This window comes from Fusarium oxysporum, chromosome 5 (genome assembly GCF_000149955.1).
Source record: "Fusarium oxysporum f. sp. lycopersici 4287 chromosome 5, whole genome shotgun sequence".
NCBI lineage: Eukaryota > Fungi > Ascomycota > Sordariomycetes > Hypocreales > Nectriaceae > Fusarium > Fusarium oxysporum.
Window position 1 is genome coordinate 640,664 of NC_030990.1, and position 15,779 is coordinate 656,442.

General features: G+C 51.0%; 5 protein-coding genes across 6 annotated transcripts; 2 read left to right on the forward strand and 3 right to left on the reverse strand.

The window, feature by feature from the left end:
* The first annotated feature begins 350 nt into the window (after positions 1 to 350).
* Positions 351 to 3,123, forward strand: FOXG_15406 (uncharacterized protein). The gene is made up of 4 exons (XM_018395491.1): positions 351 to 888; positions 941 to 1,550; positions 1,597 to 2,879; positions 2,967 to 3,123. The coding sequence occupies exons 1-3, from the start codon at positions 837 to 839 to the stop codon at positions 1,814 to 1,816; spliced, it is 882 nt and encodes a 293-aa protein (XP_018255373.1). The 5' UTR covers positions 351 to 836; the 3' UTR covers positions 1,817 to 2,879; positions 2,967 to 3,123.
* FOXG_15407 (uncharacterized protein) lies at positions 2,965 to 4,896 on the reverse strand. The gene is made up of 2 exons (XM_018395492.1): positions 4,411 to 4,896; positions 2,965 to 4,354 (listed from the first exon to the last, which is right to left on the reverse strand). Exons 1-2 carry the CDS (start codon positions 4,606 to 4,608, stop codon positions 3,071 to 3,073), a joined length of 1,482 nt encoding a protein of 493 aa, XP_018255374.1. The 5' UTR covers positions 4,609 to 4,896; the 3' UTR covers positions 2,965 to 3,070.
* Positions 4,897 to 5,186: 290 nt separating this feature from the next.
* On the reverse strand, positions 5,187 to 7,413 carry FOXG_15408 (uncharacterized protein). The gene is made up of 3 exons (XM_018395493.1): positions 7,224 to 7,413; positions 5,969 to 7,159; positions 5,187 to 5,899 (listed from the first exon to the last, which is right to left on the reverse strand). Exons 1-3 carry the CDS (start codon positions 7,324 to 7,326, stop codon positions 5,259 to 5,261), a joined length of 1,935 nt encoding a protein of 644 aa, XP_018255375.1. The 5' UTR covers positions 7,327 to 7,413; the 3' UTR covers positions 5,187 to 5,258.
* A 280-nt stretch (positions 7,414 to 7,693) lies between these two features.
* On the forward strand, positions 7,694 to 11,500 carry FOXG_15409 (uncharacterized protein). The gene is made up of 3 exons (XM_018395494.1): positions 7,694 to 8,609; positions 8,776 to 9,423; positions 9,484 to 11,500. Exons 1-3 carry the CDS (start codon positions 7,737 to 7,739, stop codon positions 11,458 to 11,460), a joined length of 3,498 nt encoding a protein of 1,165 aa, XP_018255376.1. The 5' UTR covers positions 7,694 to 7,736; the 3' UTR covers positions 11,461 to 11,500.
* A 395-nt stretch (positions 11,501 to 11,895) lies between these two features.
* On the reverse strand, positions 11,896 to 15,471 carry FOXG_15410 (uncharacterized protein). Of its 2 annotated transcripts, none has more exons than XM_018395496.1 (2): positions 15,244 to 15,471; positions 11,896 to 15,121 (listed from the first exon to the last, which is right to left on the reverse strand). In XM_018395496.1, the coding sequence occupies exon 2, from the start codon at positions 15,056 to 15,058 to the stop codon at positions 12,110 to 12,112; it is 2,949 nt and encodes a 982-aa protein (XP_018255378.1). In that variant the 5' UTR covers positions 15,059 to 15,121; positions 15,244 to 15,471; the 3' UTR covers positions 11,896 to 12,109. The 2 variants fall into 2 exon arrangements, with proteins under 2 accessions (XP_018255378.1, XP_018255377.1); XM_018395495.1 differs by having other exon boundaries at positions 11,896 to 15,125.
* Positions 15,472 to 15,779: the final 308 nt, after the last annotated feature.

The following is a 15,779-nucleotide window of genomic DNA, read 5'->3' on the forward strand; positions in this document are numbered from 1 at the left end:
ATCCCGAACTTCCAACTGTGGACAGCTGAAATATGAGACACGGGCTGACGCGAGCTTCTTCGAGCTTCTTCGAGTCACCTGCCTCTTCCTCCCGAGGGTCGATCTTCAACGATCGAGATTCATCTCTTGAGATCTGCACTCGCAAAAGAACTCAAACAAGGCAGCAGGGAACAATTATTCTTCCGTCTGAGCAAATCCTCCGGCTTCGGGTATTTGTGGTACCACAAAGTTCTAGCTTGACATGGAAAAACGCGAGGCTAGACTTTTTGTTGATCTTTAACTAACCTTGTTTGACATGCTTGTGACGTCTGTTTTTGTTTGGTACACGCTGTGTCTGGGGAGCTCCACGTCTCGTATCACAGCCAAAGCTTCAGTTCATTCCAGCTCTAACAGCTTCAGTAACAAATCTACTAAAAATATAACAGAATTGTTACTGACTGTAACATAAATATGCATAAGTTGTATCGTTAATGTTCCCATCATATGACAAAACGCATGCCCCTCTCACGATTCGCTTCACAAATTACGTATTAGTGACGCCTCTCACACACGATGGCCTCGCGTAACCTGAACCGTTCATTCCCCCGCATACGCAAATACCTGCTTTTACTGTGCAAACTCCCGCAATATACATGTCATTGATGACGTTGTTTTCATTTACGATACGTCCAATCCAATCATTCACTCACGGCTTGAAACGCCTCAGGCAGATGCGGCGTAAGCTCTCGCCTCTCTTTTTATAAGCTCTCCACCCCAGCTCCAAGCTTCTGCTTCTTAGCTTCTTCATCGCTTCGAACTTGAAGATCTTCAATTGAATAGCTTCGCAGATTGTCAACATGGAGGCTTACAAGACTCATGGAGGGGTTGCTCCCATTCCCACCGTCGTTCGTAAGTTCATCTTACCCTTTGGTGTAGAGCTTTACTGATGATGATGTGTTAGCTGAACCGACTCACTACCAAACAATCGGCCACAATGGCGTCCGTGCCTTATGGGTTCTCTTCATCGCTATGACAGTCGTGTCCGCCATCTTCGCCCTCTTGTCATGGAACGTCGCCGTTCAGCGTCGCATCTTTTATTTCCTCACAACCCTCACCACCATCATCTCTGCCCTCGCCTACTTCGCCATGGCATCTGGTCAGACATCGTACTTTAACTGTACCACCGTGAGAGATCATCACAAGCATGTTCCTGACACGCACCATGATGTCTGCCGTCAGGTATTCTGGGCGCGATATGTTGACTGGACGCTCTCGACGCCGCTGCTTGTCGTGGAGCTTTGTCTCCTCGCCGGTGTTGATGGTGCGCATACCATCTTTGCGGTCATTGCTAATGTGATCTTTGTCCTCGCGGGTGCCTTCTCCGCCGTTGGACATGCGAACACTGCGCAGAAGTGGGGATGGTATGCTATCAGCGTTATTGCCTTTGTCTTCACCATCTGGCACGTCGCTGTTCCCGGCTCCCGAACCTCCCGTGCCCGCGGTACCAAGATCGCCCGCCTCTTTGGCTCCATCGCCGTGGCTTCACTGATCCTCTGGCTCGCCTACCTTGTGTAAGTTCACTCACCATTCTTCAATTGACAAAGCTAATATCCACAGTGTCTGGGGTGCTGCCGGTGGCGCTTGGAAGGTCAAGGTCGGCACCGAGGTCGTCATCTACGCTGTCCTCGACGTCCTCACCAAGGCTGTTCTCGGCCTCTGGATCATCACTGCTACGCGACAGAACCGCGACACAACTCCCGACATTGGAGGCTACTGGACCAACGGCGCTGGTGCTGAGGGCACCATTCGCGTTGGCGATGACGAGGATGGAGCTTAATTGCGCCTCCAAAAAAAGCCAATCGAGTCCACGGAACAATTCCGCATTGGACGCATCCACTTTACAAACTTTCCGCTCACGATTTGACGAGTGGGTTTTGAAGCCCGAGCCGATATGGAATGATCAAGATTGTATGTTTTGGAATGAGCTGGGTAAAAATGCACGCAACGCACATGTTCGATTGAAGGGAAATTGGGCGTTTGGGGCGTCACTACGAGTCATGTACCTTATGATCCAAGTAGCTTTAATGTGATGGGACACGAATACGACATACCCCTCTTGACTGTGACACCGTTCTGAGTTCCTGCGCGTCTACTTTTTGCATCTGCATCAATCATGCAATGTTGACGACAGAGATGATATGATCTGTTTTTATGTTGAACGGCACTCTGCATGAACTGTTCTGTCTTCCGAATGCATATGACAACATCCGCAAAAGTCTCCGAAATGTCCCGTGTCTCGGCTGCCGTCATCCTGCTGCTCTCAGCCATTTCACGGAGCCCGAACAAGGATACTGAGTACAACATCACTGCATCAATCGCTCCATCAAGGCTCTCAGACCATGGCATCTATTAATTGAAGCATGATGCAAGCGCGTATCTATATACAGACTTTGACAGGAACCTTAACTCCCTCCTTCTGAGTTCTCACCAATACCTTGACTCTACTTTTGGATGCGCTTATCAACCAACCGCTGCTTTGTCTCATCTTTGCTTTTCCGATGAGCGACCCAATTCATCAATCAATGGAGTCATACGGCCGGGTCACGTCAAGTACGCTTAGTGATAGGTTACCAGAATAAACTTGATGAATGAGATATGGATCAGCCTCGCCCCTGTATTTCAAGTACTGCTTAGCTTGATCTATTCACAAACCTGTAGGCCGTCGCTTCATAATCCAATCTAGCAGCTTACACAAATACGGAATCTCAGTCAGACTCAGTCTTATAATTTATCATATCCTAAACAAATAGTATCTAATTCAATCTATTCAAGTCATCCGATTTCCAACTGACCCTGCCGCTTAACACGCTGATCCCTAAACAAAGTAACCATAGCAATAGGCAACAACTCCTTCTATATAGTTATATACACTACCAGACAAGCAAGAAACGCAGAAAGATCACTCTGCTCATAGGGACCTATATAAGGGGAACATCACGCACTTGTAAAGTGAATATCAATTCCTCACTAACTGAAGTCTTGCACATCCTGCTAGACAGTACTAACTCCCAGCCTACTACTAAAATCCATATCACTTGGCCGATGCCGCCTCACTACCAGTTCCATTTCGCTCCTCAGTCTGAGCACCAGCAAGAACAGCCCTTTCGGCGGCTGTGCCTTTGTGAGCAGTAATCTTGCACAGCAGAGGCAAAACAGAGGCAAGAATTGCACCCGTTCCGAGGAAAGCAGCGGTGACACCAAAGCCAACATGATACGCTGGCGAGTCCCTTGTAGGCCAGATTCGGCTTCCATAGACGCTGGAGAAATTTCCGAAAGCATTGACAAGCGCAAGAACGATGGCGCGCTTCTCCGGAGGCAAGCTCACAGTTGCGCTGGCCCATGAGAGAATCAAAGGGAGTGCTGACCAGATTCCAGAGGCCACCAAGCAGATCATCACGTATCGTACGATGGGGTTCTGGACGGCGGCGCAGACGACGCTGCCGACGCAACCGAGGACGAGTGCTGATGTAATGTGCCAGCGGCGTTCGATGTGGCGATCTGAGGACCAGGCGACAAAGATAAGCACTACAGTAGCAACAGCGTAGATGGGCACCGTCATGTACTGAGCCTTGACCGAGCTGTAGCCAAGCGTCTTTGTGATTGTCGGGATGAAGTAGGAGATTGTTCCTGCGCCGACATCGAGCATAAAGAGAACAATGAAGATGTAGGTTCGGGGATCAGAAATGGCAGCAACGAATGCTTGCCAATGGGTGAGTCGACCGCTAAGACTGCTTGTCGAGGCGAGGCCATCAGCCACGATGCGAATTTGAGCCAGTTGACGCTCCTGCGGGCTGAGTCGCTTTGAGTTATGAGGATAGTCAAGTAACACAAAGCAAGCGATGATGCCAACACCGACAGTGGCTACTCCCTCAACGATAAAGAGCCAGCGCCATCCCGTGATACCATGAGCATCATGCAGACCTGACGTGATGCCACCAGCAAGCAGACCACCAAAAGCACCCGAGAGAACCGCAGCAGCGTAGAAGATGGCAAACCGCTTGCCCAGCTCTGCACGCGTATACCACGAACTAAGAAGGTACAAGACACCTGGGAAGAAGCCAGACTCGATGCAACCAAGGATGAAGCGGAAGGCGAGGATGGTGCTGTAATTCTTGCTGACGGACATGACGGCGCACAGGGAGCCCCAGACGATCATGATGCCTGGGAGGAAGATCGAGGGCCGGCTTCGTGTGAGAACCATGTTGGAAGGGACTTCGCAGATGAGGTAGCCGAAGAAGAAGATGGAGAGAACCCAGGCATACATCTCATCGGTGAGCTTCAGGTCGTCGCCCATACCGGCGATTTTTGCGTTACCCTATGAAAACATACAGGTCAGTATGTGTGTTAAAGTTTCAAGTTAATGATACCTACAATGTTCGTGCGATCGACGTAGTTCAGAATGTACATAATCCATAAAATGGGCATCAGGAAGAGGTCGATCTTCTTGACGAGCTTCTTCTCCTCAGGGCTGCCGGGGGTGTAGCTGCTCAGAGCGTCCGACAGCTCTTGTGAGACGCCGACTTGCTCATGATGCTCACCAGCCTTGGTCATTTCCTTCTCGACGCTCATTGTGCCAGTCCCGTGGCCGTTGAATGACTTTGAGAAGGGCGGGCTGTTTAGTCAGGCACTTAAGGATCAAAGGCAGGGGTGGTGTGTGCTGGAGTAGTCCAAGAGTCTGGAGAAGAGGCTTCGAGCACAGGGAGGCAGATGTTGAAGAAAACGAGAAAGGGCCAGGCGACGACCTTAAATACGAAAAAACAACTCCTCGATGATTCCCAGCTAACGCTACGCTGCAAACCCTGGGGACTCGGGAGCCAACTCCGTAAACCATGGGTAAGCCTTAAAACTCAACATGGATAGCCCCATGGGGTAAGGTCCACTATAGTCCGGGGCACGAAGACAGCGGACGTACGCATCGCCATCTCCACAAAGGGGGGGGAGAAAGATTCTAGACTGTTGCTCAATTGCGCGGCACGCAGGCCGCTCTTAGGCCGTGGCTCAGGGCGGTCTTCGCACCGAGTGGAAGATAGAGGTCGGCAGTGTGAGGAGCTAGTCATGGGTAGATGGGGTTCTTGACCGAGATTGCTCTAGCGGCAATAAACAGACAATTGCGGGATCGGCAGAGTACCGACAGAATGTGGAGCAAGTTTGGCAGTAATTGGTCTTGTTTTATCATTATGTATGTATGTACTTCATGGCTCCAGAACTCAAACAGGCAATTACTCTGCCATCTGCGACCCAATGATCCCGAGCAGGTCTCCTGGGTAGTATTCTAGCCCCATCCCAAGCTGATCCCCCATCATCCAGCTGTAGCTAAGATCCCAATCCTGTTGTTGGGCTGGTCGCGAGTCTTGATGCACTTCCGACGTCCTGTTGTTGGGATCTTGCGGCATGAGTACATTTCTCGCCGACTCTCCTGACTTGAACCTGTCGAGCATGGTACTGAGACCTTGCCCAATGTAATGCGCTACATGCCTCGCGTAGGCTTGTGTCGCATTGAGCATGGAGATGATGGGGCCGACGAGGTTAACTACATCCTCTACCGAGAGGTGCACGACAACGGCCCTCCACGAAGAACAGACTTTGATCAGAAAGATGGATGAGTACGCGATCGTGGTGAGGAGGTACAAGGGGACCCCCACAACGGCGCGGCGCATGTCAGAGTCTTCCAGGATTAGACGGAGTGCTGCAGATGCGCTGTCTACGGCCGTGTTGATGAAGTCTTGTCTCTCGAGAGAGATGAGAAAGTCATCGGTAGGTTGAAGACCCTGCAGGCAGACGGAGAATAGAAGAAGTCGGGCGAAGTGGTAGTGCAACAAAACTCCTTTCCTGGGGTAATCGCCAATCTGCGGATCGCACACTGTTGCATCACGTCAGCTGCTGATACACTTTTGAGAGATTGATTCCCCAGCCATACGAGACAACATACCTAGCTCGCCGAGTCGTGACTCCCAAGTCTGCTTCCACTGCCCTAACTCGCCGTTGTAGCGGCGTATCGCATCAAACTCGTCGTTCGCAACGACCCGTGACCGATCCAGGCCAAAGGTCCTGTAAGTTCGGCTGAGGATGATGAATATGCTGACCTGACTATGCAGGCGCACATCGGCACCGCTGGCCCCTGGAAGAGCAAGGAATCCCTCATGATTAATCAAAGTCACATCCTCAGCTATAACAGGCGGTCTCCCGTACGCAATGCTGAAGTGATGATCACAAACGTATAGGAGATACCACAGCCGGGCCTTCTCGCAATGTGAAGTCTCCCCACGTAGAGCCCTGGCGCAATGCTGGTGGATGTTGAGTTCCGTAGCGATGCGCACAGCGAGCCCAGAAAGCTTCCAGCTCAGGTCTGAAAGCCAGAAGGCACCAATGCAGAGGCCCCGGATGTCGTCCAGAGTATGGTACCGCTGGAACATGGCCTGGCTAGCGAGCTCGGCTAGCACAACGTAGCAGCGGTCGAAGCTCTGCCCATCGTCTTGGGTATGGAGGGCGGCAACGGCCAAGATGGCTGCGACGAGGAGTGAGGATGACTCCCTGGCTGACGACAGGGTATCATGGACGAGAGCGACACCGCCCCAGAGGTAAGCGTTGAGCGTGCCCTGGAATGCAGAAAAGAGATGTTCTGCTTCAGCAAGACTGATTCGTCCCTGAGAGATGAAGTCTGGTTGGTGACGGCGGTCCAGGGCTGCTCTGCCGTCGCTACTGGGATCGCTTCTGATGTTGCGTAGCTTTGTCGCTCGAAAGAGACTCACCATAGGGGCATCGACAATGGCACCGTCGTCTTTGGAGGCGCTATGAGTCTCGGGCGAGTTCTCTCTCGTCATGGCAGTCAAATGAGGCGTTGGAGCTGTGAGACGGGAGACGGTCTCTGGGGAGGTGGTCGCGAGCGCCATTTGTTGCTGAGTTGATTGCAGGTTGTTGATTTTTGCCTTCATGTCTACAATAGACGCGCGCATGGACTCCATCTGTTGCTCCATGGCCTTTTTCCAGTCATATTCCCCTTCTAACAGATCTTGCAGATTCTTGTTCACGACGCATTCCAAACCATTCTTGGTGCAACGTATGCACTTGGGGGCCCCGTCGTCTGTAACGCATCGAATCTTGCGCGTATGACATTGCTGGCCTATTGTGTCACAGTTAAGCTCACTATTCCTATGACTGTACCATGCGGGAGGAAGCCAGCTTACAGGCTCGTATCTTTCTGGACACTTTGGATCGGCGAATAGCAGAGTCTGAAACGTCCCCCTGCCCGTACTCATCGGCTTCGAGACCAGTGTGGGTTCTCTTCATAGTAGCCGTGTTCTCCACGGGGAACTTGCAAGTGTCTGGGGCGCCTGAAAATCCGGGGGAAGAAGATGGCTCGGTATGATGGCCGCGGTGCTGGGGTAGTATGTATATCACGGGGTCAGGCGAACCGAGGACGGCTGGATGACCGCGCTGGATCTGAGAGTAGTTAGCGGTATTCTCCGCATGGACCAATGAGTTGCTCGAGGTGGTGCGGACTTCGCGCCGCTTTGGCCGCCCAGGGAGAGTCTCTCTAACCGTATTGGGACAGAAATTGCCTGCACAGTGGATGTTTCGCAATGTAAGTTACCTGTAAACGTACTTACGTACTGTAAATGCAGGACTTGATTGTGTTGGGAGGGCTAGGACGATTGCTGGGAATAGGCTCCAAGGTGATTTGACGATTTATAAGAGCGATGCCGCGGCGCTGCCGTTGCTCATGTTGTTGTGATACGAGGTATCGTCTATCCACAGCACAGCCAGCAACCATGCCGTCTCATTCTTCTATTGGGTTTGTTGGGTTCAACCCAGAAAAAGCTAAAATTGCAGAGGCTTTGCAATTACATCTCTACGACACACTCAGAGTTTGCGACACCTTCTCGGAAAGTGTTGAGCTCATTGGAGCCGGGCAAGTACAGCGATCAGACTCGGTCCATCATGTTGTCCAGCACAGCCAGATTGTCTGGATTGAGGAGCAAGACGCGGAAACTTTGAGTGAGACGCTTCTAGGATCGTCCTCTGGTCTTATACACTGTATGCAAAGACAAGATAACCCCAAGATTACACACGAGGCACGTCTCGCTGACCAACTTCAAGCATTGCCCAAGGATGCGTCACTCATGCTCGAATGCCTCGCTTTGCCAGATTACTACCAAGGCCTAGCCTCTCGTTTCACTGAAGCTGGTCGAACTGACATCAAGATCCTTGACTGCTCTGTAGTCGCACCAAGCAGTAGGACCAAGAGCTCCATCTGGATCTCAGGTTCAGGAGCCGCAGTCGAAAGCGTAGCTTTCCTGTCAAAGGCTCATGACAACGTCCATGTCATTTCCGGTGGTCTTGGAGCAGCAAATAAACTGCGATTGACAAGCTATTTGATGGAGGCGACGCATGCTGTCACGGCTGCCGAGGCTACTGGTCTTGCGTCGAAAGCAGGGATTGACGCCAATGAGATATACAGCATCATCATCAACGCCGCAGGCAATTCTTCTGCGTATGAGGAGCTCGTACCTCACATGGTGCAGGGAAATTCACAGGTGAAGCCGTCGATTGAGTCGCTGTTACATAACATTGTAAGTTGTTCCCATCAATTCCATGGCGAGAGATTCTACAGAGACGCCATCACTTGTTCAAACGGGTTGTGTTCTTTACCTTTGTGTTGGGGCTGAAGCCTCTTTTAACCTCTCAACCTTATCACAGTTCAAACGGGATGTGCAGCTCGCTTACACAAAGATCTAGAATATTGTCACGTCTTCATCCAAGAGTCTCAACTTCCCTTTGCCACTGTGCTCTGCCAGTGAACAAGTTTGCCTGCTCGCTTCCACCCAAGGATATGGCCTCGAACATGTCTCCAGCCTGGTCAAACTGTTCGAATCGCAGCACCAGAAGGCTACTCCTACTGAGGCAAGTGGCAACTATGCAAGCAAAACTTCCATAGACGTTACTCCACCAAAGACACCGCCATCCGTGGCAACGATTGGCATGGTGGGTTTAGGGGCAATGGGTCAAGGGATGGCGCAGTCCCTGGTACGGGCCGGTTTCTCCGTGCAAGGCTATGATGTTTGGGCTCCCTCAGTCGAGAGGTTCGCAGCCAGTGGCCCGAGTGGGATGTCTATCGCAGCCTCTTCACCAGCTGAAGCCGCCAAGGGCACAGCTGCGCTAATCCTCATGGTTCAGAACGCTGTGCAGGCGTGGGATGTACTGTTTGGTGCTGGCAAGGCTGCCGAAGAGCTCTCTGATGGAGCGACAGTCATACTCAGCTCAACTGTCCCACCATCTGAGGCACGCCGCATCGGCGACAAGTTGGAGTCTCTGGGTAGGGGTCTCAGCCTCGTGGATGCACCTGTCAGTGGAGGTGTTGCTCGTGCAGCAAAGGGTGATCTCACGGTGCGCAGCGCCCGTTCTCCCTTAACTCAATACTAAGCGATCGATACTAACGGAATATAGATGATCTGCTCGGGAACAGGATCGGCACTCAGATCCGTTCGCGGTATCATTCTGGCCATGGCCGGCAAGGAGTCCAACATCTACAATGTCAAGGGCGGAGTTGGTGCAGCATCTTCAGCGAAGCTCATCAACCAGCTTCTAGCAGGTGTCCACATCGCAACGGCAGCAGAGTCACTGGCATTCGCGTCCCGTCTTGGTCTCGACACGCGGCAAGTGTACGATATCTTCAATGAGTCTACCGCCTGGAGCTGGATGTTTCAGAACCGGGCTACGCAGATGCTCGATGCCGATTGGACTCCCCACTCGGCTTTGGCAATCTTTGTCAAGGATCTTGGTATTGTTCTGAATGAAGCGAAGAGGCTGGCTAGTTATACGCCCATGTCTGCGGTGGCTCATACCCTTTATATCGATGGAGCCGCTCGCGGATGGGCTAGAGAATCAGATGCAGGCGTGGTGCGACTCTGGGAGGCAGCTGGATCAGACGTGAGCGGGAGTGCATCTGTCAAGGTATCATCTCCTGCTGCGTACCAAGAATCCGTTAAGTCATTGCCAGCAAAGGCTACATTGGCTGCGCTCCCTGCTGAATACACCACCGACCTGATCGAGTCAACAAAAGCTCGCGTTGACAGCGGTGCCATGCCTGTCCTCGTCGCTCTCGACGATGACCCCACCGGAACTCAGACCTGCAACAACATCGACGTTCTAGCCGTCTGGGATGTTGGCACTCTCAAGGAGCAATTCGCAACGGACTGCCGCGGCTTCTTCATCTTGACCAACAGCAGAGCTCTCCCACCTGCCGAAGCAAGGGAGCTTATTGTCGAGATCACAACAAACGTGAATAAGGCCGCTGAGGAAAGTGGCAAGGCCTTTGAGATAGTCTTGCGTGGCGACTCAACGCTCCGCGGTCACTTGCCCGAGGAGCCCGAGGCAGTCGAGGAGGTGCTCGGTAAATCCGACGGTTGGGTCTTTGCACCTTTCTTCCGCCAAGGGGGCAGGTTCACCATTGACGATGTTCATTATGTGCAAGAAGATGACCAGTTACTCCCTGCTGCACAGACTCCATTCGCACAGGATGCTACGTTTGGCTACAAGAACTCCAACCTTCGGAAGTATATCCTCGAGAAATGCGGATCGCGATTCACAGCATCATCTTTCACGTCGATCACCTTGGAAGATCTGCGTTGCGGAGGTCCAGCCAAGGTCGAAGAGAAGCTACTGAGCGGAGAGCGCGGTGCCGACCGTGTCATCATTGTCAATGCTGTGGCGGATTCCGATATGAACGTCTTCGTTGCTGGGCTCTTGGCTGCTGAGGAAAAGGGGTACCGTTTCATCTACCGCACTGCAGCTGCCTTCGTATCGTCGAGGCTCGGAATCAAAGAAATCCCACCTAAATCTTGGGCTGAAGTCTCGCTCAAGGCTGACGTTGATGCTCCAAGGACTGGTGGTCTCATTCTCGCTGGATCATACGTACCCAAAACGACAGCGCAGCTCAAGGCGTTGCGTGAGCGCAGGGGTGCTGATCTTGAAGTGATTGAGCTAGATGTGGCTCAACTAATCGAGTCTGCGGAACAGGAGCAGAAGATAGTAGATTGTGCTATCTCCGAGACTACCAGGCTCATCAGCGCTGGCAGAGACGTCTTGGTCATGACGTCCCGGACGTTGATCAAGACCGATGAAGCCATATCCTCGCTGGAGATCGGTTCCAAGGTGGCTGCTGCCCTTGTCCGCCTACTCGTTAACATCCAGGTGCGGCCACGATATATAATTGCCAAGGGAGGGATCACCTCCTCGGACGCAGCCACCAAAGGTCTCAAGATGAGGAGAGCTCTGATCGTAGGCCAGGCTGCTCCAGGCGTGCCACTCTGGAGATGCGATGAGGAGACAAGCCGGCATCGGTCTGTGCCTTTTGTTGTCTTCCCAGGTAATGTTGGCAGCGAGACAACTCTGGCCGAGATTGTTGAACAGTGGGCACTTTGAGAGATAGATACCTGGATTGAGATTGGTGAGGAATAGAAGCACAAAATGGCACTACTAGTCAAGAGTCTATACTGAAGAAGAATAGCCCGTAATTTGTATGGTAACATGGAAAGTCGGAAAGCACATTATTCCAAGATTGAGTTTCCTCAAGTAACAATCCAGATTCCCCTTTTGAAGAACTGCCTGGATTCAATAGATCCTGGTTCATGGATCAGATGATACAACCAACCATCCGCCTGTCGATTCTAACAAGCCTCGAGCCCAACTCCTCGTACACATCTTGCAAGCGCCAGAGTGGATAAAAGCTGGGATGCTGAAGCCAGACCGAAAGCCTGTGTTGGTGATTGGTGAAGCAGTAGTGACAAAGGCAGCAGAAAGATTTGCTAACCCCGGTGACTTTTCCAACAGTTAAAAGACTCTCCATTTCAAATATTCCGCACGATTATTCATACTGCATCGGACTAAGGCTTTATTTCCAGCCGCACAGATGTGTCTGTCAACTACAATAAGCAGGCCAATCTTTCCATATCATAAAATTGATATTGAATTCTGGTGAACATTCCATTCCCGCGACCATCAACTTAATCCCTGTTATTCATTATATCTTAAATAAACAGTATCCAATGCATCCTTCAGAGCTTAATCCAAACTAACCCTGCCACTTAACACGCTTATCCCTAAACAAACTAACCATAGCAATAGGCAATAACTCCGTATTCACAATATTCAACCTCCCAAACCTCTCAACAATCTCATGTCCGTAAAACGTAGCAACCCAAGTCCAATAGGCATCCATGTTATTCCACCACCCAGTAATACCCTGTAGATTCGACTCCCCGCGCAACTGCTCCATCGCAGCGGATATCTTTCCGTCATCGGTCTCAACCTTGCTCTCAGTAGGTCTCTTCATCAGCGTGCGGAAGATGCGGTGCAGTCTGTTGGTAGCTGTGAAGTGACCGAAGAAAAAGGCTTCGCGGTAGCGGGTGAATTCCTCGAAAGACATGAATGTGTCTTTCTCGTGTTGAGATTCAGGTTCCCAGTCTGGTTCGTCAAGGGCGTACCGTTCATGTCTGGTTTTGCCGCTCAGGAATGTTTCTTTGTAACCTTCGTATGCGTGACGCTCATCTTCTTGGAAGTCGATCATAGGCTGAGATGGGTTCTTGAAAACTTCATCATGAATCTGCATGAGAGAAATGAATGGGGACTGTAGGTCAAGACCACCAAGTTCCATGGGGAAATACAGATAGCCATCGGGAATATCCTTGATACCAAATCTCTGACTGATTTCTCGTTTCAGGAACTCAACCACGCTCGTGACCTGACCAGCCGAGAGCTTGGCGAAAACCTGCTTCTCAATTTTTTTGTGAGTCGACAGCATGTTGTCAACGTGCTCACGACCAAAGCAGTTGGCTGCTTTACCGAAGTTAGACGTAAAGAAGGTCGCAGCATATGTATTCCATGCTTGGATGAAGCCAAGAATGCTCTTGCGCTTGTCAAGTAGCTGTTTTTGAAGTTCGTCGATGTGAGAGTCGACCATTTTCTGATCAATCTCAAACCGGCCCGTCTTGGGTGACAAGCGAAGGAAACCCCAGCGAATCTCACCTTCAGGGAGGGAATCATCAATGGGGAGAGTCACATTACTATCCTTCGAGATGCGGACCGTGCCTGTCTTGGTAGGGTTGACACTGACGCCGGTGACAATGGTAAACTCATCAACAGTGTCCCAAGCCTTCACAGCGACCTTGTGGTCAGGCGACCAGAACCAAAAGTTATCATGCATCCTCCACAGGTTGTTCGAGGTAGCCTGGTTGACCGCAAAGTCAAGGCAAAATAGGGTTGTCTCGCCGAACACGTCACTCAACACGTGGGCTGCTGGTGTACCACGACGCCTCTTGCGCGCCGACGAGTCGTCATCGTCGACAAATTTGAGAGGTGCCTCAAGAAACTTCTTGAAGAACCCAAGCCACATATCAGAGACACCAAGAAATTTAAGGATCGTAAACACGGTGTCATGAGGAAGCTTAGGGTTCCAGTCGTCAAAAACAGAGTGGAATGCCGTCATCTCACCATAGAGATGAGTGTTGATGGTGATCTCTGTAGACAACAAATGAAGCAAGGTCTGCTTGAGTGCCATCGGGCTACGAGACTTGTCGTCTTCATCATCATCGTCTTCTTCCTCCTCGTCAGAGTAATCAATCTCAGCAGCAAACTCCATATCAAAGTTGTTTGTAGCGATTTTACGGTGTCTCATCGCACCGCCGGTTCCCAGGCCTCTACCCGTTGGTGCCGACTTTCGCGCTGCTTTGCTGGCAAGCTGTCTACGCGGTGCTTGCATCGGTGCCTGAACTGCAAGCTTCCGCTTCTTACTGTCAGCGGCGAAACGTTCGTACTCGGCCTCCTCCTCACCATCGGCAGTGCCCGTGATTTCGTGCTCATAGTTCATGAGTTGAGCCATGAAGTATCTCTCCTCATTGACCTTGACACGTTCGCGCTGCAAGCAGGGCGAGTCTGAAAGTGGGCCGAGGTAGTAGCCAAGTCTTCGTTGATCGTTTCGAGGAATATCTTGTCTCTCCGACTTCCAGGCTCCGGAATCACGGAAGCCTTTGAAGGCTCTTTTGAAGAAAACACTCCACTTGACACCAATGTACTGTAGGAAGATCGCTTGGAGAAGATCTTCATGCATATGGATGTTGAAGACTCCACTAATCTTCTTCTCCATCGATACGGGGACAGGAGTCTCAGAGTTCCACGTCCATGATTCGAGAGCATTGATGCGCATGTTAAGGACGTCTGCGATCTCCTTCAGGATCATATCATTACTTTCAAAGTCCTTGAGCACTTCTCGTTTCTCATTGGAGAGGAGATCTGATGAGTGAAGACCGGGAATGATCCACTTGAGGGAGCCAACAGTGAACTGATTGGGTGTTGAGATGGATGCTTCGTGGTCAGAGACAGATCGTCGAAGAATCTTAAGGCTATTAGCCATGGTCTTCTTGTCCTTGTTATTAGAGCGGAAAAGATGGTCGAGGTAACTGTTGAGGGCCTTGGTATCAATATCGGCCGCTTGGAAGACGGTGTCCTCCCAGTCCATCCTGGACTGAAGCTTGGCCTGGTCACCAACGTCCTCGAACGCCTCGCCCATCTCAATATCTGCCTCTGGATCTTTCTCCTTGTCGCCGGACAGCCATTCGGTTACAAGCTCACCATAGAGCCAGGCATACTGATACTGAAGGGCTTGCATATTAAGCTGACGAGTGAGTGACTCCTCCCAGGCAGCCAACATCTTCTGCGACACTGATGGATCTGTCTTGGCCTGGCCAAGAAAGCGGTCGAGGTTCTTGAGGTCGATCTCGAGGCGCTTGTGACTGGTGCGACCTAAGATGACTTTGTTCTCCTTGGTGAGCTTGATAGAGAAGCACTTCTTGACACCATCGCTCAAGATGACAAGACGCTTAACAGCATCCTTCTCTGCTTCGACGGAGGAAAGGATCGCCGCCTTGGCTTCTTCAAAGCGAGAGCGTCTCTTGGACAGCTCCTGAAGTTTGGTGTTGGTGATCTCTTGGAGAGTCTCGGAAAAGACACTACCGGAGGAAGCCATGGTGTAAGTGGGTTGAGGCTTAGGGGTAGTAGTCTGCTGTATGTGTGTTGATGGTCTTACTATCTATCTGATTCTGGCCATTAGTGATGAAGGGCCAGGTTTGGAGGATAACGTGATGATGGAATGGATGTGAAAGAAAGGAGGGGAGAGGGTCGAAGGAGGAGGGTGGTGTGTTATATATATACCAGGTGGGAGGAGGATTTGGTGTCCTCAGGCCAAAAGTTGCAGGGAGCTGTGCCGTCTAGGCCGTGTAAGCCAATAGCTTTGGCTAATGATGCGGTGTCAAGAATGAGCTCATATAATACAAAACGGGATCTAAAAGTCAGCTACGTCTTATTTGGTCAGCCATAGGCCAGTAAAGCGCTGTTGCGCGTGTATCACCGGCCACAGTAGTATGAGTTGTAAGTTGTTGATGAGCTGAAGTGAAGTGAGATGAAGCGAAGCCAGGGAGAAGCTAATGTGCTGACTGTCACTGTCGACAGAATTGATTCGTCAGATATCAGAACAAAGTGGGTCAATCTTAGGCTACAGCCTCTTGTGTTACATCATTTTCAACTCCATGAGTCTCCTGTTATAAAAGGTCAACTCAAGTGACAGTCCAACTGATTTAATAGTTGATCCAAAGAACTAATTTATAGGGCCTTGGAACATGTTTACCTTTAGCCGGACTTGGAGAGACACGTTCGTCCTAAGCTGGCGTCTGACACTGGCTTTGTTCCTT